The sequence below is a fragment of the Neovison vison genome, chromosome 9 (assembly GCF_020171115.1).
Source record: "Neovison vison isolate M4711 chromosome 9, ASM_NN_V1, whole genome shotgun sequence".
In the NCBI taxonomy this organism is placed as follows: domain Eukaryota; kingdom Metazoa; phylum Chordata; class Mammalia; order Carnivora; family Mustelidae; genus Neogale; species Neogale vison.
The window spans coordinates 13,015,241-13,040,516 of record NC_058099.1 but is presented as its reverse complement, the minus strand read 5'-3'; the positions used below and the strand labels follow the sequence as shown (position 1 = coordinate 13,040,516).

At 39.5% G+C, this 25,276-nt stretch overlaps 1 protein-coding gene across 1 annotated transcript; it reads right to left on the bottom strand.

Annotated features, from left to right (window-relative positions):
• Nucleotides 1-2,649: 2,649 nt before the first annotated feature.
• On the bottom strand, nt 2,650-16,541 carry LOC122917297 (N-acetyllactosaminide alpha-1,3-galactosyltransferase-like). Its single transcript, XM_044264996.1, has 5 exons — nt 16,462-16,541; nt 14,939-14,971; nt 12,319-12,372; nt 8,439-8,573; nt 2,650-3,343 (listed from the first exon to the last, which is right to left on the bottom strand). Exons 1-5 carry the CDS (start codon nt 16,539-16,541, stop codon nt 2,650-2,652), a joined length of 996 nt encoding a protein of 331 aa, XP_044120931.1.
• Nucleotides 16,542-25,276: the final 8,735 nt, after the last annotated feature.

The following is a 25,276-nucleotide window of genomic DNA, read 5'->3' as shown; positions in this document are numbered from 1 at the left end:
ATTTTATTGTCAGTTAAGAGCAATGATAGATTCCTGTCCGTGGAATTCACTGGTCTTACCACGGAACTCCTATCCTAGAAGCAGCTAACTTTAAGAAATGGCCTAAAGAAGAATCAGTTACAATATCAGCTATAAGACAACATTTGGTGAAGTTGGGAGTTCTGTCCTAAAGGTTTGGGATATATCTTAAAATAGTGGTTGCTATATCATATCGTCTTCCTCAAAGCCAGAATGCATGGATCCTGGGACTTGGAAGTAGAGTTGTGAGGCTTTCTTTTACACCAAATAATCTATGGGACAATTTTCAGTTCCTTCTCTGCAATCTTGGGCTCTGTGAGTTTGGAGGTTCTAGTGCACAGGGAAACAAAGTGATGGTCCCGTTGAATTGGGATCTGAGACTTCCCTTGGCCATTCTGCCTTCTCATCATGCTGAATCAACAGCCAAAGAAGGGGGTCTCTATCCTGGATCAGGGAACTGAGCACAGCTACCAAGATGACAGCAGGTTGTTATTACACAATAGTGGAATGAGGGCTGTAGATAGAATTCAAGGTGTTCCCTGGGAGCCTCTTAAACCATGGCAATCCAATGAATAAAGACCCACTAAGGACTCAGATCCCACAGGGAAAAGGTTTATGTCATCTCACTAGTAAAGAACCCTATTGAGCTGAGCTTCTTGCAGAGGGTAAGGAACATAAAATTGGTGGTGGAAGAAAGAAGTGATCAATATGAACTTGACCTTAGAACTTGCTACAGTGGGGTGCCTGGGTGACTCAGTGGGTTAAAGCCTCTGCCTTCAGCTCAGGTCATGATCCCAGGGTCCTGGGATTGAGCCCTGCATCAGGCTGTCTACGCAGCAGGGAGCCTGCTTCCTCTTCTCTCTGCCTGCTTCTCTGCCTACTTGTGATCTCTGTCAAATGAATAAATAAAATCTTAAAAAAAAAAAAAGAACTGGCTACAGAAATGAGGACTATAGCAGGCATGTATATTTATATTATAAATGTAAGTATGTGTGTGTATATATATATATATATATATATCTTTTTATATGTTAACTATTTTCCCTTTTTCCTTCTCCTCCTGCTTTTTTTTTTTTTCTTAAGGAGGAGTGTTAGTTATTCTTTTCTTTACAATTTAGATCAGAGTTCACCAAACTGAAGAACCACATATAATCCCGAGGGAGAGGATCTCATGTCATCTTGGGTTCTTGGACACGATGAGGGAAACAATATTGGGTATTACTTTGTGTTTCACCCTTTTGGGAAGAAAGTGGTTGTTTATGCAAAAGTTGATTAAATTCTTCAAGGTAGAAACATGAAATTGTTTTACGGGAGTTAGACATGGGTGGAAGAAGTATGGGTGCTTTGTGACAAAATGTGTAAACTGTGGTAGACATTTGTCTGTTTCCTGTGAGGTTCCTCTCATCTTTTCTGTGCTTTGCTCACTATGGCAGCGACCTACATCTCCCAGACGCCCTTGCATCTGACTAATGGATAGCACTGGACAGTGGAAAACAGGCAGACAGGATAGGAGAAGGAGAAAAGTCTGTATGTTTCTCTCTTGGCTTTAGGTGACATCTTTAACAGTGACTGGCACTCCTCTCTTTATTGTCCCCACTTGTGCCTGGCAACTCATACTAGGTTCTAGCTCTTTCTGGACATTCTACAATTTTTCCATCAGCCTTAGAACTGTTATTGCCTTCATTTAAAAGAAAAAATTATGGGTTGCTCCACTCTCTTGCATACTCCTCAGGTTTGTTATCTCTTTTATATGTCTAGTTCTCTGCGCTAAATCCCCACTTTTTAAAATACCAACAAGAGTAGTGTCTGTTTTCCTAACTGGACCCTGACTAGTGATAAAATCTGTGTGTATGCATGTATGTGCACATGTGTGTGGTATAAATCAAGTTGTATAACTATGTATAACACCTGTCACTATGTAAACATATGAGTGTGTGAAAGTGTGTGTGTGTGTGTGTGTGTGTGTGTATTCATGTGGTAGGTATGTAATGCCCATAAAAAGACTATTGAAGGGTAGGTTTTCAAAGGGAGAATAAAGGGGGGGCTTTCAATTTTCTCTGTATCTTGTTTATTTTCAGTTAGTTTTTATAACAAACAACTTTGTAGTTTTAAAATAAAAATTCAAAAAATTTTTGAATGACTCAAAGTTTCCTAAGTAATGATCTGTCCATCTGGTGATGACTTTAACATCTTTAATGTTGTACTTAGAGGGAATATTACTATTCTTGCATTCACTTCTTATCCACACCTCTAGACAATCCCCTTTCTTAAGCAATATGAGAAGTGTGTATCTGCATGGATCAACAAAAATATTTCAGGTTTGATTTTCTGGTGAGAGATTCTCTTTTGTTCAATGTCGTCCAACAAATAGTATTTCCTCAACACTCACACAGGATACAAAGTCACTGTATCTCCATCCGGTGTCAGTATGTCCATTCTGCAACTGCTATGTCCGATTTTATACAATCCGAAATGAATATGAGGAAAAGTATGAGTATACTGTGGGGGTGGCCTTGCCATTTTTGTTAGTGAATTTTTTTTTAGTGCTAAAATTTGTCAAGTGCTAATTTCCTCAGGAATAAGACATGATGATGCTCTTAACTTCAGCAACCTGAAGGAAGTGCTATATAATTACACTGTGACCCTAAGATTTTTATAATCCTTTTTAGCCCAGTAGAGTTTGATGTTGTGAATAAAAGGAACATCCGTTTTAGAAAAAGCCCAGCAATATTCCGGTGATAAGACTTTAGTGGGTTTGTGGAGAAAGAAATACTTGTTTAAGTGACTTTCATCATGCCAGACTGCTTCAGTGCTGTTTTTCTTGTCGTTCATGATTCCTTTTAAGCACTCCCTGGCAATATTGAGAACTTGAATGGGCGTGCCACCAAATACAGCAGCATGGTAATAAAAATCTCCCATACCAAAAGGTATATATGCTTCTGATAACTTACTTCTTTCATATGGCACTCCTATAGGGTCTTCCTTGTACCAGTAAGCGTGTAGCTGAGCTACTGACTCCCCCAGAGTCTCCAATCCATACTTCCTGATGAAAACTTGATCCACGTCCATGCAGAAGAGAAAATCAACTTCATATTGGATATGGTCTTCAACGTGTTCACTGATAGCCTTCATGTGCATCATACTGATATCTTGCCATCGTTTCTCTCGCTTGATTTCAAACACTTTGATCGAACGGAGGCGACTCAACTGTATCCAAGGCATTCGGGAGAAGTCATCTATCAGGACATAAATTATGACTTTATGGCCAACCATGAAAAACTTATCTGCAGAGAATATAAATTTCTTCAAATAGTGGTCAATGTATCTGTGAAGCAAATAAGAAATGACTGAGTTCATTGTCTTACATTTTGGTGAAACACATACTACTTTAATTATCCTGGCTTGTCCAAACATACTAGTAAGCAAACCAAATATTAGAAGTACTTCTTGAGTTGTAGTTAAGTGGTGTAAAAGCAAGTGAAGTCATCTGCTTTACCTTTCCCTGACAGGGTTCTGCGAATTATAGGAAAGAAGAGGACTTCCTCATGAGGGGGAATGAAACTTGGTGAGGTCAGGAAACAGCATCGAGCCCAGGGCAAGATGACAGCCAGAGCCTTCAGGGTGATCAGAGAAGAGGGAATTTGCTTTTCAGGTTGTAGGCAAGAAGGTCTTGAGGCATTGCAAGAATAGCGAGTGATGTCTGCAGCTTGCTTTATGAGGAGTCAGTTATGCAGAAAAGGTCACAGGTAGCCTAGTCAGCTACCGCTATCTGCACTCTCTTGTTTTGCCTCATGGTCTTTAATATAACGCTAAGTTTGCAGGATTAGAAAACAAAACTTTCTCATTTCTCGTCCCTCCAAACAGTGAAAATTATCAGAACAATACGTGATCTGAGGTAACTTAAGAAAAGGATGGGCAATCATACACGCCTCAGCCTCAAATAATGTTTATATAATCCTTAAAAATAAGTTCTGAATATTGACCTAAGTTTTAAGAAACATAGTGGATGGAGTCAGGAGAAAACTTTCTAGTTTGGATTATCTAAAACATCTAAATAATTAAAGCAAGATAAATTATGAAAAATATCACTTAAAATAGTCTACTGAGTTGGAAACTAACAACTCAAGTGCAAAGAAATACAATTTATCCACACTTTATCCACATTTTTTATGGTTCATGCTTTGGTGTTACGTTTCAGAAATCGTTTCCTGCCTAAAATAGTGAAAATATGCTCCTATGTTTTCCTCTAGTTGCTTTATTGTTTTAACTTTCATATTAAGTTGGTTATCCATGTGAATGAATTTTTGTGTATGACATACTATAGGGTTGTTTTTGTTGTTCTCGGCCTTTAATAGTAATCCTATTCGCCAGGAATGCCTGGGACTCACCCGAGCCCTGCTACTTGTGGCAAGACCCCCCACAGACATTTCCCTTACAGAGCCAATGTTGGCTGGACCAGTCCTGGTGGTTCTTATTACACTTGCAAGATGCATCTCAGGAACAACTACCAGAGAACTTTGAAAAAATGAGATTTATTATTCACAAGCGCTGGAGGGTACAGGGTAAGTGCAGGGTCACAGAGTGAGGTCCTATGTAGGGAGAGAGAAGGGGGTACCTTGGAGGTTCCACCTTTTTTGGGGCCGGGGGTGGGGTGCCTGGGGTTTCACAATTTAAAACCTAATAGCAAGAATGAAAGCACAGGAAGGAAAATGCAGGGTCACTCAAGTGGTCGGTTTTGTAGGTTACCCAGGCCTCTCTTTAAAAGGGGAATTTCATGGGAGGGGTGGCCTGGCTCTTTACCTAGTTATCTAGCTAGTGACCACATTAAGACTGGCAATAGGTTTATCTGAGTTGGATATCTTTGACATGGATCGAACGGAGGCGACTCAATTGTATCCAAGGCATTCGGGAGAAGTTTCAGTGATCAAAAGCTTAATGGCAGGCATTTACAAGGAAAAAAGTTTATTGTCAGGCACTCTCACTTTGTTTTTTTAATTTTTAATAAACTTTATATTTTGAAATGGTGTTAGATTTATAAAACAGGGGCAAACATATTATAGAGAGTTCCCATATGTGCTCTACCCACCTTCCCCTACTGTAAATGTTGTCTATAACCATGGTACGTTTGTCAAACCTAGGAAATTATCAGTGGTTAAATACTATAACTAAACCACAGATTTTATTTTGATTTCACCAGTTTTTCCCCTAAATGGCCTTTCTAGTTTCCAGGCTCCAATCCAGAATACATATTGCATTTCATCATGATGTCTCCTTAGGCTCCTCCAGGCGGTCTCAGTTTCTCTCCAGTTTGGGTCTTTCTGATGTTTTCTTAGGTAAAGTTCATTTTTAATACAGTCACATTTATCAACCTTTTTCTTTATGATTAGTATTTTCTGTATCTTGATTAAGAACTCCTTTCTTGTCTTGATTTCACTAAGCTACACTATGGTTTTCCCTTTTGGTCTTCAAGCTCCCTGGGAATTATGTTTGTATACACTTGCCATACATACATACCATAGAGGTACAATTGTGGTGTTCTTGTTCTGACATCACCTTTCTCCAGCCTCGTTGTGGAAGTCTTTCCCTACAGATCCACAATGTCATAGCCATAGCCAGGGTCTTTCACTTCTGCCTGGGTGTGTATGTCTTATTATATTGGCTTATTTGTTCATCCCTGTCACAAATATTCATGTCTAAATGCTCCATATAGATACTTTTTTTTTTAAGATTTTATTTATTTATTTGACAGAGAGAGACACAGTGAGAGAGGGAGCAGCAGGGGGAGTGGGAGAGGGAGAAGCAGGCCTCCTGCCCAGCAGGGAGCCTGATGCAGGACTCGATCCCAGGACTCTGGGATCATGACCTGAGCTGAAGGCAGATGCCCAATGACTGAGCCACTCAGGTGGCCCAAATATAGATACTTTCAATCTATCCTGTTTTCAGTCCCACCTATACTCCTATTTTCAGAGGCACTTGATGCCATTAATCACTGAGATTCTCAGTGGTTCTTTAAAACACACGAAAGAGTTTTTATGATAAGGTTGATGAGGATTTGGTTTCAGTGCCCCTTCATTTGCATAGGACTCTTTAAGACTCATTGTGTTCTACCAAAGGAGGGGGGGAAGGAAGAAGAAATTCCATTTATGTCCTGAAAGGAGGAGCATTGTCCTGGCATGGGGTCACTCATTGTGCCCTCTTACAGATCCTGGGGCAGCGTTGGAGACAGATCAGAATAGATCTGGGAAGGAGGTGCACAGGAGCTTCTTCTGTAAGGATTCCTCCCTCCTTCCTTCCCTCCTTTCCTTCTTCTTTCCTTCTGTTTTCTTTTTTAAGATTTTATTTATTTATTTGAAAGAGAGAGAGTGAGTAAGAGAGAGAGAGCACAATTTGGGAGGAGTAGAGGGAGGGGGAGAAGCAGACTCCCCACTGAGCTGGTAGACTGATGTGGGGCTTGATACCAGATTTCAGGATCATGACCTGAGCCAAAGGCAGCCACTTAACCAACTGAGCCACCCAGGAACCCCTGTGTTATTTTCTTTTTAAATATAAATTACTATCAGGGGTGCCTGGCTGGCTTAGTCAGAAGAGGATGCGACTCTTGATCTTGGGGTTGTGAACTCAAGCTTCACATTGGGTGTAGAGATTACCAAAAAAAAAAACAAAACAAAAACAAAAACAAAAAAAACCCAAAAACTTATAAAATAGGTCTATTTAAAAAAGGAATAAATTACTATTGATATTTAATAATGAGTTACTATAAAGCTGATAAAATTTGAAATTTTATTTTATTTATTTTATTATTATGTTCAAATAGCCAAAATAAACATCATTAGTTTTTGATAAGTTGCATATAACACAATGATTCATAAGTTGCATATAACACAAGTGCTCATCACAATACCTGCCCTCCTTAATACTCATCACCCCATTACCCTATCCCCCATCTCCTTCAGTTTCTCATGATTTGTCTCCCTCTCTGATTTCTTCCCATTCAGTTTTCCCTCCCTTTCCCCATGGTCCTCGGCACTATTTCTTATATTCCATATATAAGTGAAACCATATGATAATTGACTTTTTCTGCTTAACTTATTTCACTTGGCATAATACCCTCCAGTTCCACCCATGTGGATGTAAACGATAGATATTCACCCTTTCTGATGGCTGAGTAATATTCTGTTGTATGTATGAACCACATCTTCTTTATCCATTCATCTGTTGAAGGACATCTCAACACCTTCCACAGTTTGGCTATTGTGGACATTGCTGCTATGAACATTAGGGTGCATGTGTCCCTTCTTTTCACTACATCTGTATCTTTGTGGTAAAAGCCCAGTAGTGCAATTGCTGGGTCATAGGGTAGCTCTATTCTTAACATCTTGAGGAGCCTCCATATTGTTTTCCAGAATGACTGTACCAACTTGTATTCCCACTAACAGTGTAAGAGGGTTCCCTTTTCTCCACATCCTCACCAACATTTGTTGTTTCCTATCTTGTTAATTTTTGCCCTTCTAACTGGTGTAAAGTGGTATCTCATTGGGGTTTTGATTTGTATTTCCCTGACGGCTAGTGATGCTAAACATTTTTTCATGTGTCTGTTAGCCATTTGTATGTCTTCATTGGAGAAGTGTTTGTTCATGTCTTCTGCCCATTTCTTGACTGGATTATTTGGTTTTTTGGGGTATTGAGTTTGAGAACTCCTTTATAAAAATTTATAATTTTAATTGGTAATATGTAAGTTGTTCAACTTAATACTTTTTTTGTATCTTTTTGGGTATGATTTTGATATGAGGGCAGCACTTGCTTCATAAAATGAATTGGAAAGTGTTCCTTTCTCTTCGATTTTTCGAAGATTATATAGAACTGATGTTGATTGTTTAAATATTTGGTAGAATTTTCCAGTGAAAACAGCTGGGCCTGGAGACTTTAGGAGTTTTTAAAATTATGAATTCTGTTTCCTCAACAGATATAGGGCTATTGAAAGGGTCGATTTCATTTTGGGTGGGTTGTGATAGTGTTTTCAAGGTCTATTTCACCTAAGTTTTCAAATGTATGTGTGTAGAGTATAGTATTCTCTGATTATTCTTTTGATGTCTGCCACGTATGAGGTGATATACCCTGTTTCTTTCCTAATATTGGTAATTTCTGTCAAATTTTTTTCTTTGCTATACTTCCTGGGTGATTGTGAACTTTACTGATTTTTTTTTCAAGGAAAAAGCTTTTTTGATTCTTTGATTTTTCTCTATGGCTTCTCTGTTTTCAGTTTCATGGATTTCTGTTCTCATCTTTACTATTTCCTTAATTCTATTTACTTTGTCTTTATTTTGTCTCACTTTTCTTAGATTCTTGAGGTGGGATTATTGATTATCTACCATTTTCTATAATAAAAAACTTGAATGTAAAGGACATTTGGCATTACCTACCTTCCTACAGCAAATATAGTCAATCCCACAGTAATTTTATGTTTTTCATAATACTTTTCCAATATTTCTTTATCAAAAGTGCCATCCCACACAACTGGAGCTGACCAGTTGGTGGTAGTCAGGTTCATGGATTCACTGTAAGAAAGACATAAGAATTATGAACAAGATACATTTTGATAAAACTTCAGTAGTTGTTACTAAAGTATAAAGCCTGTATCTGGTTGCAGCATTTCCTTACTCCTAATCCAAAGCCTGATTGTTATGATAAACTAGAGAAACAGCTTCTCATAAATGACTAGATCATTACAAAAGTACATTACAGATTAGTTATACTGTGATTCCAAGATCTTTGAGGACACAGATAAAAATGTCACCCAAAGTCTAAAGTAAGAATATCTCCTGTATTTGGATGAAATCTCCTGGTCTGAGACTTTTTGACATTAATTATTTTCAGAGATCATATTTTGAAAAATGACCTCTCCAGTTTCATAATCCTAAAATGCTGCCAGGCTGCTATTACTGCATACTATCAGAAACAACTTTGTCAAAACCCTGGAAGGTAGAGTTTTAGAGTAATCAAGCAAAGGTTAAATTAAGAAAAGAATGACAACACAATAGGAGAAGGAGAGCTTTGTGGGATTTTAATTTAGCCTTATACCAACTCCCTGCCAGTATGGCAGTGGTACTGAAAACACCAAACCATGTCCTCAGTGGAATAACTGCTTCTGGAGGAGAAGAATGGATCTAATTCCAAAGGAATTGCGTTTGTCCATTTTGACCCGAGGAGGGTTCCTCAAAGGACTGGACTTCTAGTGCTTTCCTTTGTTTTGCTTAACTCAGAACTCTCTCAAAATGGGAAAATGGGTAAGTGGAGGGCAATCCTTGAAAATGTTTTAAAAAGGAACAAGCCCCTGCCACCTGAGGCAAGAAATTACAGTTGGAATAAACACTAGATGTGCTGAAAGCCTGGGAGGAAAAGTTTGGAAGAGAGTTCTTTGAAAAGTAAAGCCTTTGACAAGATCCTATGTATAATGAGGAATTAGGAAATCCATGCACATGTTCAGAGCAGGTTACATGCTCAGAAAAGATCTCTGAAGATCCTAAGCTTTCACCTCTGGATGATATTTAGACTCAGTAAAAACAAGAAGTAAAGCTAAGGTAGAGTTGTAAATAGCTGGGCTGTGTTGAAGGAGGACCCAAACACAGAACCAATCCTCAAGAACTGCGTAAGAGGGTTCTTTTCTTCCTTCTTCTTCTTTTCTTTCCTTTTTTCTCTTTTCTTTTCTTTTCTTCTTCTTTCCCCTTCTCCTCTTCCTCCTTCTCTTCATCTTCTTCTTCTTCTCTAAGAGCCCTCCAACCACCACCATCACCACCACTCTGGCTCTAGTCATTTAAGAATATCTCTGTCAAACCACTAGCTGACCACAAACCAAAGGAACAGAGACCTCCCAGACCAAACAAGACAAAGAATACAGTCTTTAAAAATAGTTTGGAAAAGTCACTAAAAAGACAAACAACTATAATCCACAGTAAGCAAGAACAGCTCTAGGAGGTAAGAGAATCTGACTTCCAAAGTGATCACATTATAATATACAAAATGCTTAGTTTTCAACTAAAAATTATGAGGCATGCAAAGAAACAAGAATGTATGGTCCATTCATAGGGGAAAACATTGACAAAAACGGGAATTGACAAAAACTAGGGAAGCGCAGACATTGGACTTACTAGAACCAGACTTTAAACCAACGATTTTAAATGTGCTGAAAGAACCAAAGAAAACTATGGACAAAGAACTAAAGGAAACCAGGAAAGCAACAGCTTAACAAATAGAGAATGTGAATAAAGAGATAGAAATGATAAAGGGAACCAAAGAGAAACTCTGGAGCTGAGAAGTATAATAGTTAAAAAACAAAAACAAACCACCAAACTTGTCATAAGATTTCAGCAGCAGATTTGAACAGGCAGAAGAAAGAATCAGATACACATAGAACATTTTAACCAATAACAGAATACATATTCTTCTCAAATACACATGGAACATTTTCAGGGTGATTATGTGGTAAGCCATAAAGCAAATCTCAATAAATTTAAGATGGCTGGAAACATGTGGACTATCTTTTTCATTGACAATGGAATGAAATCAATAACAAGAAAATTTGGAAAGTTCACAAGTATGTGGAAATTGAACACACTCTTAAACAACCAATGGGCCAAAGGAAAAAAAAACACAAAAAGGAATTAAAAAATACAATGAGATGAATAAAAATGAAAATATGACATACCAAAACTTACAGGATGCAGTGGAAAGCAATACTCAGAAGGAAATGTATAGCTGTAAACATCTGTATTAAAAAAGAAGAAAGATATCCTATAATAACCTAACCTTCTACCTTAAGGAACTAGAAAAAAACAGCAAACTAAACACAAAACAAGCAGAAGGAAGAAATAATAAAGACTGAAGCAGAGACAACTGACCTAGAAAAAGAGAAAAAAATGATAGAATTAATGAAGCCAACCAAAAGTTAGTTCTTTGAAAAGATAAACAAAATTGACAAATCTTTTTTTTTTTAAGATTTTATTTATTTGTCAGAGAGAGAGAGAGAATGCCCAAGCAGGGGGAGCAGCAGGCAGAAGGAGAGGCAGATAGAGGGAGAAGCAGGCTTCCCGCTGAGCAAGGAGACCCCGATGGTGGGGGGAAACAGAGGGAGTTGAATTTTATTAGCAGGTTATTTGGAATTTGTGTAAATGAGTATACGGTTTTCTCCTTTGTTCAATTGTTGGTTTGAATCATCATCCTGAGTACAAGGATATGCCTTACTTGTCTCGTTAATGGGATCCTGTGCCAGTTACTAAGCTAGCATCTTTCATAACTGAATCCACCACACTATACTTAGCTTTATTGTCCTGAGCTGGGACTCTGCAAACCGCATTTCTGCTTTGCCAGCGGGCACCCTGGGCGGCTCTGCTAACAGAGGTCACTGGGGAAAAATTACAGGCCTGGAGGAAGAAGGAACTTACTCTTTCCTGTTTCCAGTGAGCTCCTTGCCTACCTCCTGTTCCCTCAAATCCCACACCCCCATATCAGCAGTTCCTTCCCAGACCAGTAGTTGAATCCAGATTTCAGGTTTTCCAACACTTAAAAACCCAGCCTCACGGTGCCCTTCCCTAGAAGGCTGATTCCCTGTCCCAAGAGACCTATCAAGAGCTGAGAGATACCAGCATCAGTGTATAAGAGCATAAGAGTTTAAGCTCAAGTTACCTAGTTAACAACTTTATACTCATTAACAATTCTTTGTATTAAATTCCCAGTTAAAATAATTCTGGTGCTTTCTGTGTCCTGATTAGATTTGGAAAAAAGTTAAGGTATCACGGGAGGAGAGTCACAGACCATTATCCAAACATGATCTTAACTGGACATCTCCTTGCAAAGTTTTAATTAGGATAAGTCCGGAAATGCTGCAGCACCAGGGAGAAAAACAGGAGGGTGTAATAAGAAGAGGAAGTCAGAGAGGCCAGAGGAAAGCTGCCATATTAAAGCGAGAATTGCACAGATGGCCCACCTATCTGATTCGGGCTTTGGTTCCCTCCTTGGTGAAATGAGGAGAATCAACCAAAAGATCTTAGATACACTCTTCACACTTTGACCTGACATAATTTTAAGGCCTTTGACTTTCTGTCATTCTACATTCTCATTTATGGAGAATGTGGGCCCTAACGTCCATTCCCAATGCGTCTTGGTCACTGCTTATTTTTTTAAAATGTAATCAAAGATCCACCTGCCACCTAACAGTTAGAATGCCATTTGTAGTATTGTTGCCATTTGTTAACTTCTGAATGATCTATGGATCAATCTCACATGTGTTTGATTTGGAATTCTTACCTGGGAGAAAACCAGTCTGATAGCTTTAATTCTTTTGACTGAGTATCCACAGACCTATCAGGAGGAATAATGCAAAGAATCACACTGTATCTATTTGAGTTTGTGGTAACTGAGTGTCTTCCAAATCATGGACTATGTTATAATCCCACGTAAAGTGCAAGATAAGTGTGCAGCAGTACAAAAAGCAATGATCAACTTTGATGGAAGTGGCAGGGCAAATCATGATTTCTTATCTTGACTTGAGTCTCTAGGCTGCCCAGAAACCTTTATGTGTTTCCACAGTGCTCATTCTCCTTCTCACTGAAAGAGAAATGCCCATCATCACGTAAAAGCTCCCTCAGTCTTCTGCCACCTTGCCTCCAAATTTATCTTGAGCATTGGTTCCCCCCGCGTTTTACTGCAATAAAAATATAACCCTACTTTCTGGCCTTAAATATCCTATCTGCTCAGGAGTCTTGGTTTGAAGGGTTTCTCCTCAGCTTTCTATTTGATCAGTTGACATGTGTGCAGACATTTTCCTGTGGCTTCAGATTTGTTTGTGCATCTTGACCACTGCCAGGAACTGAAGACCCAGACATCAAATTGTGTTCTGGAGTCTTCTCCTTGAGTTTGCACTGATGCCACTAGATGATGTTTAATGTGAAAATCATCCTGTCTTCCCCAAAGTAGGTCCCTTTCATATGTTGCCGTATCACTTAGATTGACAAAGCAGAAGTTATGAGCAATGTTCTACACTCAGAGCACTCCCTAAAACCTGACATCAAATCCATCATTGGATTTACAGCCCCTACTGGCTGTACCTCCAAAACATTTCTCAAATCCATCCCCTATCTTCATCCTCTGTTACCACATGACTTGAGATCACCATCATCTGTCGGGGCTACTGTAGTAGCCTTCTAATTGTTCTCACTGTTTGTACATTTTCAACAAGACTTTGTAGTATGAAAAATATCAAAGGTCCACAAACTGAAAGAGAAGAATATAATGAACCCCCATATTCCCATCCCCCGTAATTAACACTGTGATTCCTTCTCTACCTGTCCTTGCACTGGCTTTTTCAACCCATTCTCCTTATGTCCACTGTACTTCCACTGTCATGTTTCTGAAGCTCCACTGTTCTATTTAATAGGGTTCATTGACTCCCCATTGTCCTAACGATCACATCTACATTCCTTAAATGGCCATGACATTTGGAGTGATCTGACCCTTCACACTGTTCCAGCCACATCTCCTACCCAGCCCCACAATGATAACTTTCCATACTCACTTGCCCCTTTAAATTTCCTTAAACATGCCACAACTTAAACCAGCTAATTCCTACATAGCCTTTAGGTCTTGTGTTAAATATCCCTAAGAGATTGCTAGATATTGCTAGATAAAGTTGGGTTTCCTTCATTAATAGCTAATACTTATGGAATACTTTCCTAAGTATTATCTAATTTAATCCACCCCTATGAGATAGGTATTGTTGTCATTTTTATTATCCTCATTTTACAAGATAAGGAAACTGAGACACAAAAAGCTTTTATTATCTTGTCCAGATGCACAGCAGGTGGAAAGACAAACATTTGGGCCTGAGTCCTTACTTCCTCCTTCCTATACACTCTAATGGCACCCTGGCTAGCCTATCGTTGGAGAGTTGATCTTGGACTGAGTTCAAGAGGGGATTGGGCAGCTGCGGAGCTGAGTTGTATGTCATGAGTGAATACCACAGTGTCCAGGGTGTGACTGAGAGAAGGCCTTCTACATAGGCACCTGCCTCATTGACAGCAAAGCCTTTGGATACCAAGCATTAGTGTGTTAAGGCCATATGTGTAAGGTCTGATACTAAGGAGAGCTGATATTAATGATAGAGTGATTATTAGATTTGTTACATTGTGTATATTTTACCAGAAAACATGTTAAATCATTCTTTCTCCCAGTCTCTTCTGCATGTTCCCACCTTTGTCTAGGGGTTTTCCTCTTGTTTTCAGGTGGTTGAGAGTTACTGCCCCCCTGTTAGCCATGGCTCTATAGAGGGGAAACACCCTGCCAATGAAAACCATCTTACTGTATTATTTTCATGCACAGAGCAGCTCACCCAGATATGGAGTCACTGTCCTGGTGAGAGCGTTGTGCACCATAGAACCACCAGAGAAATAAAGCTCTTAGACACAGCAAGCATCAGAAAGAAAGTTTCTTTTACTTCACTATGTGGGTTCCCATGACTCAAGGAAGAAACTGAAGAACATACTATGATTTGGGGTCTTGTGCAATTTTTAGGGAAGTTTTCCTCTCTGCTCATGTTCTGATAGTATGATTTTGTAGGTGGCCTATGGTTAATAACAATCTCCCAAGTCTTCTAACCAAAACTTTACTCCGATTATATTTCCCAGAGCTTTAAAAGACCCAGAATTCCTGGAAGCTGGGTTCTGGCTCCCATCACACGTTTCCCCTAACCAGTTCTCACTCCTAGTACTCCTAGTCCTCTGGCCTTACATGAGTATCTCCAACATATGTTTGCAAAGTTATTTTGGTTTACCCTGCCTGCAGGAGCCAAGGACTTGCAGGTACCCCACTGTCCTCCAACAGGTTTTGTCCTCAAAGAAGAGGTCATAGAGCATTTGTAAATAAGACTTACCGGCACTGGTATATCTGCTGTAGTTTCTTTGTGCTTAGGATAAACAGAAAGCATTATATTACTTTTAAACTTATATAAAGGGTTTCCACATTTAATTTTTTAAAAGATTTTATTTATTTATTTGAGAGAGAGAGCGCGAGCAGAGGGGGAGTGAGAGGAAGAAGCTCAGCAGAGAGCCCAGTGTGGGGCTTGATTGGAGGATCTTGAGATCATGACTTGAGTCAAAGGCAGATGCTTAACAGACTGAGCCACCCAGGCACCCCAGGTTTCCACATTTAAGATGACTAGTTATACTCCATCAATCCATGCATTTTGTTACCTAATATTGCCAAATATTCAATGAACACATAATATTATGGACAGAATATTTTTGTCCCCTCAAATCTGTATGTTGAATTCCTAACCCCCAGTATGATGGCATTATGAGGAGGAACCTTTGGGACATGATTAGGTAATGAGGTTGGAGCCCCCATGAATGGGATGAGTAGCCTTGCAAAAGTGATACCAGAAGACTCCCTTGTCCCTTCCGCCATGTGAAGACACAGGGAGAAGGCAGCTGTCTATGGACCAGGACACCAAGTCCTCCAGTGCCTTGATCTTGGAGGACCTCTCAGCCTCCAGAACTGTGAGAAATAAATGTCTGTTGCTGATAAGCCACCCAAGGTGTGGTATTCCATTATAGCAACTCAAATGGACTAAGACACATCCTGTGTGCCAAGTACATTATTGGTTGTAGAGAAACAGTAGTGACTGCAGTTAAGGACTTCATATGCTGGATCTTAAAGAAAGGAATCCTAATTCTTTGAGCTAGAAATGAAAGAAGAGCTAACTTAATGTCATTGAAACAATGGAATTTGCTAATTACCCATGAAATCTTTCTACTTGTGTAAATATATGGAGGGCAGATACCATACATAGTGCCTGAAGTCACCAATATTAGGGATGTTTCTTAAAGGCGCCACCTATTTAAAAATGACAGTCTCTCTAACACTTACTTGCCAACTAATAATTACATGGTCACTATCTTGGTAGCTTAATGTTGCTTCTCCTCACACATATGAGCCTACAAAAATTATATTAGCTTTGATCACATTAGAAGCAAAGAATTTTTATGCTGAAGGATGTGTTTATGATGATATATTTGAATGCCATTTGGATATTTTGGGGTATATTGGGGTATATATATTGGATTGATACATTTGGATGCTGATTTATTCAGGGGGTTAGCCTATCATCTTTCTGACAAACTAGATCCTTACCAAACCCCAGAATAAAATATCCATTAATTTTCATTTATTTATTTTTAAAGATTTTATTTATTTTTTTGAGAGAGAAAAACACAGTGAGAGAGGGAACACAAGCAGTGGGAGTGGGAGAGAGAGAAGCAGGCCTCCCGCCAAGGAGGGAGCCTGACTCGGGGCTTGATCCCAGGGCCCTGGGATCATGACCTGAGCTGAAGGCAGACATTTAACAACTGAGACACCCAGGTGCCCAAAATATTCATTAATTTTTTTTTAAATTACCTGAAATGATACCATCTGTGCAAAGCCCATAGAAACAATAAAAGTAATAACAACTGAATTATTTTTCTTCTATACTTCATCCTTTCCTGAGAGGAAAAAGAAACAGAAGTAGGTTAAATACAGAACAATATATACAGAATGAGATGTATTGAATTGTGATTCTCCATGACTTAAACCAGCTGATTTCATAGATATTGGCTAGGGTTTGAGGCACATCCAGTCATTGGATGTCTCCCTATAGGAAAATAGAGTTGAATCTGTGGAGACACTTTCTGTGGGAGCTAGCTGCCCAAAGTCTTGGGATGTTAGCTGGTCTAAGCTGACATTGATGCAAGAGGTTTTATAACCTTCATTTGTCATTTCTAGAGTACACAGGGCTTTTCCTACAGAAAATAAAATACAGATGCCACTTCCCAGCCTACCTCACAGGGTAGGATGTCAGAGAAAAGATATAATTGTGAAAATACTTACTTGGACTCTAAGAAGCACATAGTTATGAAGGAACTTATTTTTAATGAATTAATATTATGAAGTTCGTCATTTCAAGACAGGTGATAGAACCAATAACAACATAAAATAGATGCTCTTTCTTAAAACTAATTGAATATAAAATTGAGTCCAAGAATGGGCTAGAGGCTTACCTATAATTTTTATATTATTTGCTCATTGACCTAGGAATTTTAGCCAGGAAGTTTATGAAGCTTCTTTGTAATATTCAGTCTATGCACTTACGAAATTGTGTGCAGAAACGAAATTGAAGGTGGCTCAGTCTGATTGAAATTAAGGACAAACTCTTACCTTCTGTTTTCCTAAGATCACATAGGACTTTTATATAGTTTCTTCCTTAGAGACTTAACATTTAGGGTATGGTGGTTTGGGAAGACATGTGGAAAACCTCACGTGGGCAGTTTTCAAGCAGGACATTCTAAGACCTTTGAAAAATCATGAATCAGATAACTTGGTATTGGTTCTATGGTACTCCCCAGTTTGCCTGTTGATGATTTCAACCTTCTCGGAATGATGATGTCATCAGATTCTCTTTTGATGATGGAAGAATTGGATACTTGCAATCATAATAATTCGTATGCCATTAGCTTCTCTTTGTCATTACCAAGGGAGTAGATTTTGTCTCATTTAGAAAAAAAAAAGTAGGATCATTGAAGTTCTTTTGCTTACTTTGGTTTTGTTTTATAATACATTTTTTAAAAAGAATTTATTTATTTATTTGACAGACAGAGATCACAAGTGGGCAGAGAGGCAGGCGGGGGGGGGGGAGCAGGCTCCCTGCTGAGCAGAGAGCCTGATGCAGGGCTCCACCCCAGGACCCTAAGATCATGAGCGGAGCTGAAGGCAGAGGCTTAACGCACTGAGCCACCCAGGTGCTCCTATAATACATTTTTAATTGAAGTACAATTTATATGAAGTAAAACACAAGCAATTTAACTGTATAGCTCATTGGGTTTTTTACACAGGTACATGTCTGTGTAAAACCACTTTAATTAAGATACAGGTCATCTCCATGACCCCAGTATCTTTTTTCTTGTGCCCCTTTGAGTCACTGCCCTCGCCCATCCAGGAAACCAGTGTTCTGATTTCCATTACCATAGTGGAGTTGTTTCGGCTGTAGAACTTCATATAAGTAGAATTATATGGCATGTATTCTTTTTTTTTTTTCACTCAAGGTTTTGCAACTTATTTATGTTGTTGTGTGTATCTAACACATACCAAAAGTTAATTCAAAATGAATTATAGATGTATGCATAAAAGCTAAAGCCACAGACTTTTAGAGAAAAATGTAGGAGGATATCTTTCTAGTCTGGGGATAGATAAAGGTCCTTTAGAGGGTGACAGAAAACAACAACTAAAAATGATAAATTATACTTTATTATAATTAGAAAACTTTTGCTCATCAAAAGACAACATTAAGAGATGTATAAATAAGTGATTACTGATCACCAGTGGTTTACAGTGACCTAAATAATACATACCATATATGATCCATACAGGAAATAAAATCTATATTAATGTTAGAAGTTTTCTGTTGATCTCCATTCTTCCTAGGAGAAAAATGGGGGGTGGTGAAGTAGGATAATGAAATTAAATTAATACAGAATTAGAATGTTTTGAGTCATAGGAAAGTAGATCATACCAGACCAATGCTCCCATAGATGACAATTGTAAGTCTTGGAAGGGAAAATAAAATAAAAATGAAATAAAATGATTTGAAGACAAAAGAGATGGAACAAAACCAGATTGATCCTTGAAAGGAGGTAAGTGTATATGGTAAAACCTACACTTATACAACTTTTCATCTGAGGTTACCTCCCAATTCAGAGTTGTGTGGCTAGAACTCACAGAGAAAGACTTGAGGGGTCGGAGGATGAAATTGCTAGATGTAAAGGAGGTTGAAAAGTTATATAGAAAATTCCAGAAAGGAAAACACAGAATGGGGTGCCCCAAAATCTGCACAGAAACTCTGACTTAACACCTGGATGACAACTAAATTGCCCATGCATAGGAAAAACTAGGGAAACTAGGAAATAGCAACATCTGAAATTGGGCAATTTCCACCAATGCCCCCTGCAGGTTAAATGGAATTTGGAATTTGAGTCCAGCCCAGTTAACTATCTGTCCAAACAAAACTCAACACTCTTTAGAGAAACTAACAGAATCCGTAGTCTCTACCTGTTATCTATAATGTCAGGTATACATTTTGGAAAAGTTCCTAGACATGCAAAGAAACAGGAATATGTGACCCATAGTGAAGAGAACAAAACCTCAATGTAAGTCAGATGCTGAAAGTGGTAAACAAGGACTTTAAAGCAACTATTATAAAAATGGCTGAGGATTTAATGGAAAACTTGGTCAAAACAAATGAACAGAGGAAAGCTGTTTAAAAATGGACATTCTAGAATTTTGAAAGTACTGTATTTGAAGTAAGGATGTTAGTGGATGGGCTTATAAACAGACTGTATACTATAGAAGAAAATGTCAGTGAAGTGAAAGATCAATGTAAATCATCTTACGTGAAAAAGAGAGGAAATGAAAATCCATTTACATTTAAACTGCAATCAGAAACCACCTTAGCCACCGACATGCTGAAGTTTCCACACTGTGTCATTATGATAGTGTCCCCAAGCTGGGGGCATTCCGGAGGAGGGGAAAGAGTGGGAAGCCTGGGGGGTGCAGTGTCCTGTGGTTGGACAAATAAGATGGTGAGGCATGAACAGGCATAATAATATCGAAAGTCTGTTTTAAAGCCCATCTACCCTCAGGAAGTATTTGAGATGGCTTACTATTAAGAAGGTAAGGTTACAGTAAATAGGGAAACAACACAAGGATTTTTTTTAAAAAAAGGGAAATCTAGGGGCGCCTGGGTGGCTCAGTGGGTTAAAGCCTCTGACTTCGGCTCAAGTCATGATCTCAGGGTCCTGGGATCTAGCCCCACATTGGGCTCTCTGCTCAGCGGGGAGCCTGCTTCCTCCTCTCTCTCTCCTGCCTCTCTGCCTGCTTGTGATCTCTCTGTCTGTCAAATAAATAAATAAAATCTTTTTTAAAAAAGGGTGGGGAATAGAAAGAAATATTTATTTAGTCACTTAGGTAGGTGTTTTCCATGAGCTTGGACATCCTAGCCATAAGAATAAAGGTCTAACCTTTATGTAATTACTGTAAGGAGAGACTTCTGTCATTTTGCTTTTTGTTTTCTATATGCCTTAGGGCCTTTTTGGATTGTTGTTGCTTTTCATTTTCTGCATTACTGTCTTCTTTTATGTTTAGTTTATTTTTTGTAGTGAAATACTTAAATTCTTTTTGCATTTCCTTTTGTGTATATTCTATAGCTCATTTCTTTGTGGTTATCATGGGGATTACAGTGAACATACTGAAATTATAACACTTAAATTAGAATTGATACCATCTTAACTTCAATAACTTACCAAAACTATGTTCCTTTACACCTCTGTCTCCATCCTTTGTGGTGGCTGATGTCACGAAATTGCATGGTATGCCCAAAAACCATGAACTAGCAATTCTTTTAAATGCATTAGCCTCTTTAAATACGTAGTAAACAAAATTTGAAGTTACAAACTGACGTTATAATACTAGCTTTTAGACTGGTAAAGTAAAAAGTGTTTTAGTCTCTTAAGTAACATAGGAAACAAAAGCTCGAGTTACAAACCGTTGTTACAATACTAGTTTTTGTAATTGCCCATGTATTTACTTTTTTTTTAAGATTTTATTTATTTATTTGACAGAGAGAGATCACAGTAGGCAGAGAGAGAGGAGGAAGCAGGCTCCCTGCTGAGCAGAGAGCCCAATGTGGGGCTTCATCCCAGGACCCTGGGATCATGACCTGAGCCGAAGGCAGAGGCTTTAACCCACTGAGCCATGCAGGTGCCCCCATGTATTTACTTTTATTTTTCCATGCTGCTCTGAGTTACTATCCAGTGTCCTTTCATTTCACTCTGGAAGACTCCTTTCTGACTTCCAAAGTTTCTGACAAGAAATCTGCCAGTATCTTATGGAGGATCCCTCGTATATGATGAGTCATTTCTCTCTTGCTGTCCTCAAGATTCTCTTTGTTTTTATCTTTACTTTTCAGAAGTTTGATAACAATGTGTCTCAGTGTGCATCTTCAGTTCCTCTTACCTGGAGCTGGTTGAACTTCTGGATGTTTACATTCATCTCTCTCGTCAAGTTTGGGATGTCTTCAGCATTATTTCTTCATATATTCTCCTTCTCTTCCCCTTCTGTGATGCCCCCAATGTGTATGTGCTCAGCTTGTTGGTGCCCCATGTCTGTTAGGCTCTGTTCACTTTTCTTCAGTCTTTTTACTTTCTGTTCCTCAAACTCCATATTTATTGTCATATATATTGCAGGTCGCTAACTCTTCCTTTCACCTGCTCAAATCTGCCTTTGACTCCCTCTAATGAATTTTTCATTTCAGTTATTGTAGCTTGCAGCTCCAGAATCTCTTTTTGGTTTCTCTTTTGGTTTTTCTCTTTGATTGTTATTTCCACTTTGTTCATACGTCATTTTCTTGACTTTACCCATGTCTTCTTTTGGTTCTTTGAGCACTGTTGACCGTTGCCTTTGTCTAGTACATCTGCCATCAGGACTTTTTCAGGAATAGTTTTCTGTTTATTTATTTTTCCTTTGCATGAGCCATGCTTTTCTGTTTCTTTGTATGCCTTGTGATTTGTTGTTGTTGAAAACTGGACATTTAAATCTAATACTGTGATAACTCTGGAAGTCAATTGTCTTTTTTCTCCAGGGTTAACTGTTTTTTGTTGTTGTTTTCACTTATTGTTTTTGCTTTCTTGATTGTTGTAGGCTGTCTCTGTGCCAAGAATCAGGATAAGATACAAATTTAAGGTCTTCTGAGGTCTTTTCTGAGCCTATCCCTGGGCATGCATGATCACTTACTAATTTTCCCGTTTATATAGTCATTATGGAATCTTCCACGCTGGCTCCCAAAAGAGGAAAAGAGAAAAATGAAAAGAGAGAAAAAGAATGCTGGTCCTTTAAATCCCTGGGCGGTCTCTTCAGCTGAAGGGGGAGGGTCTTACAACAACTTGGGAAGAACAACAGCTACAGCCGCCTGCCTCTGACTCATCTCTGTGATCTTAAGCTACAGTTAGTGATTGGAGCACAGATCCCTGATATGCAGAGGACAGGGTCCCTTTTGCTCTTTCTGGGTCCCCCAAGATGCCAGGAACATGTGCACAACTGCCTGCCACGTGGCTGGAGTGGAGAATGGGTGGCTGCTTCTGTGCTAAGAGCTGAAATTGACCAAAGTTAACCTTAATGTACCATCCAAGCCCTCCCTTGGAAGTTTCTCACCTTTGATAGACTCTGGAGTTCCAAAATAGTTAGATTCTGCAAGTGCAATCATTGTCTAGGCAGGGAGACAGATGCCTGGTGCTTCCAATTCCACAATGTTCCTGGAACCTTCTCTACCTGGGAAGCTTTTACAAGTCCTGATGCCCACCCAGTTCAATCAGAATCTGTGGGGTCAGAACCAGACATCAATGTTAGCTCTCCAGGTAGTTCTAGGGTGCACCCAAGTTTGAGAACCAGGGCTGTATACCCCCTACAACTAAGAGAGAGGTATAAGTCCTATGGGCTACTTTGGATTTTGGAGGCAGTGCCCCATACACATTGATCCCATTTACCTGATAATATAAAAGCTTCAGTGGGATTCTGGACAAGAGAAAGCTCTCCAGCTGGTTCAGCTTGCAGGCCTGTTGCCCTGACATATGACCAATCCTATCTTACATAGTTCAGAGAATCCACAGTAGAATGAAATGATGGATAGACTGCACCTAGCCCTGATGGGATACTTATAGCAGACTCAAGGAAATGCCTCTTGAGCAGATAACCATTGTTTCCTTCTTCTTCTTCTTTTTTTCTTTTTTTAAGATTTTATCCAATTATCTGACAGACAGAGATAACAAGCAGGCAGAGAAGCAGGCAGAAAGAGAGGAGGAAGCGGGCTCCCCGCCGAGCAGAGAGCCCGATGTGGGTCTCAATCCCAGGACCCTGGGATCACGACCGGGGCCGAAGGCAGAGGCTTTAACCCCCTGAACCACCCAGGTGCCCCTGTTTCCTTCTTTTAAATAGGGGTTACTATAATTTTTTCCCTCTTCTTTCCTTGTGTCTCACCACTGACTCTAGTGTATTTTGGGTGTGAGCTAAGCTTACCATTTACTGTACAGATTGCTGAATAGTCAGATGTGTTCTCTAAGGAACCAAAGGAGACAGTAGACTCTGAGAAGCTTGGCCTTCTGATGTTATCTGTGGATTCTGTGGTCTGCTCTTAGGAGAGGAGGATGTGCTACAGTAGTGTAGCATGTTTTTGGATCATAGTAGCAGGGAATATTTTAGGTACATGGGAAGAAGTGATTGATGACTAGACAGTTATAAGTGGAGTGCGGTAGATACTGTGAAAGGCATCTACCCAGCTCATGATATGTCCTTCTCTGAGAACTGCCCCGCAGTGCAGTCAACCCTCCGGTTAAGCCTGCCCCATAGCACAGCGGCTGGGAGCAGGAGTGGATACTGTGCTGTTTGCATTTTCTTTTCCAGGAATGTAAAAGTTTTGAAGGAAGAAACCCTGAGCCTGAAAATAGTTGGGGCTGAGCCATATTGACAGACCCCTGGGGAAAGTTCACAATTTTTAGCTGTTGAAGCCTTTAGATAGAACTTCCCTGGCTCTTGCTCATGGCCTGGAAAATTTTTATGCACCAAGTCCTAAAAAAGAAAAATGGAAAAGAAAGGAAGGGGGGAACAGCCCTGATTTCCAGCGTGTACTGATTCCCATGGTGTCAGTATTCTCAGTATAGCCCATATCAAACTATCACAGTAAAGTCACTCACTGCACAGGGAGCCGGGAATAAACCAGCTTCAGTATACTAGTGTCTGGTTATCAACTCTCCCTTTTATTTAGTTGAACTTTCCCTCCCAAAAAAGAGATTCCCAAAAATCTCCCTTTCAGATTTAGACAGCTCAAGGAGGATGCCTGTTCCTTGCAATCAAAAAATATTTTTTTAAAGATTTTATTTATTTGAGAGAGAGGCAGGCATGTGCATGGCAGGGAGGGGTGCAGAGAGAGGGACAGCAGATTCCCTGATAAGCACAGAGCCTCATGCAGGGCTTGACTCCAAGACCCTAAGGTCATGGCTGAGCCTAAATCAGACACCCAACCAACGGAGCCACCCTGGCACCCCAGCAATAAAAATATTTGTAACTAAAATACCTAGCTGGCATAACCACGTCTTATTCTGAACAGTTACAGTCAGTTCACTAAAAGTATGTTCTAACTTTGGCTGATCTTTTACAGCCACATTCTTTAGATATTTATAGCTATTTTTGTTTATTCACATCTATTTCTACAAATGTGGGGTCTTTAGCAGACCCAGAGAGGAATGTGTTTAAGCACTGCACTTGCTTTGGAGACATGCAATCTTTGGAAATCCCTGCCGTCTGCTGTCCAGTATAGGGAAATACTTCTGTCTTAGCTGTGAATGTTACAGGTGTAAGAGGCGAGTTTAAAGCTCTTGACACCCATCAGGGAGTGTTCCTAGGGGACAGGAGTTGGGTATTCTGTATGTCGACTCCCTAGTGTTTCTTCCTTAATGAAATTCAAAGGAACATTACACCACCATTTCTCAACCTCATCACTACTGACATTTTGAGCCAGATCATTATTGCGGGGGCTGTCCTGTGCAACACAGTAGGTTACGGCCCCAAATTCGAGCCTGAAGCCCAGGCTGCAATTCCTAAGTCCTCATGTTATGTACTACACACAGGGCGAGATGTTCCAGGTGCCAGATACGAAAGCATCCACTTTGTGGTAGGACATAGAGTCCACAACCAAAACTTAAAAATTTTAAATGAAAAACAACCACTTCTTATTAAGCATGATGGGTGTTGATATGATGATTCCTTCCTCCATTCATTAAGTAGGTATGAGTTAAGCAGCACCTCTGAGATGTAGTTGGGGGCTAGGACTGTCGACCTGCCCTTCAGGAGCTAACACATCTAGAAGGTTCAATGGGGTATTTTTCAGTTTTAAGTCCAACTGACTTAATAATGGAACACACACACATTTGAAAAACCCACAGCCAGTGCAGGCTTCAGGTAAGGCTGGAGACAGCAACTTAGACTTGTCATCAAGGACTGTGTTTCCTTCAGCCTCCCTGCTCCTCCTGTCCTATTGTCAGTTCCATCCTAAGGCTGACCTTCCCGTGGTCAAGCGCCTAATACTACATGCTTCCTCATTTCCTGAAAGGACCTGAGATTCACTTTGAGTGGA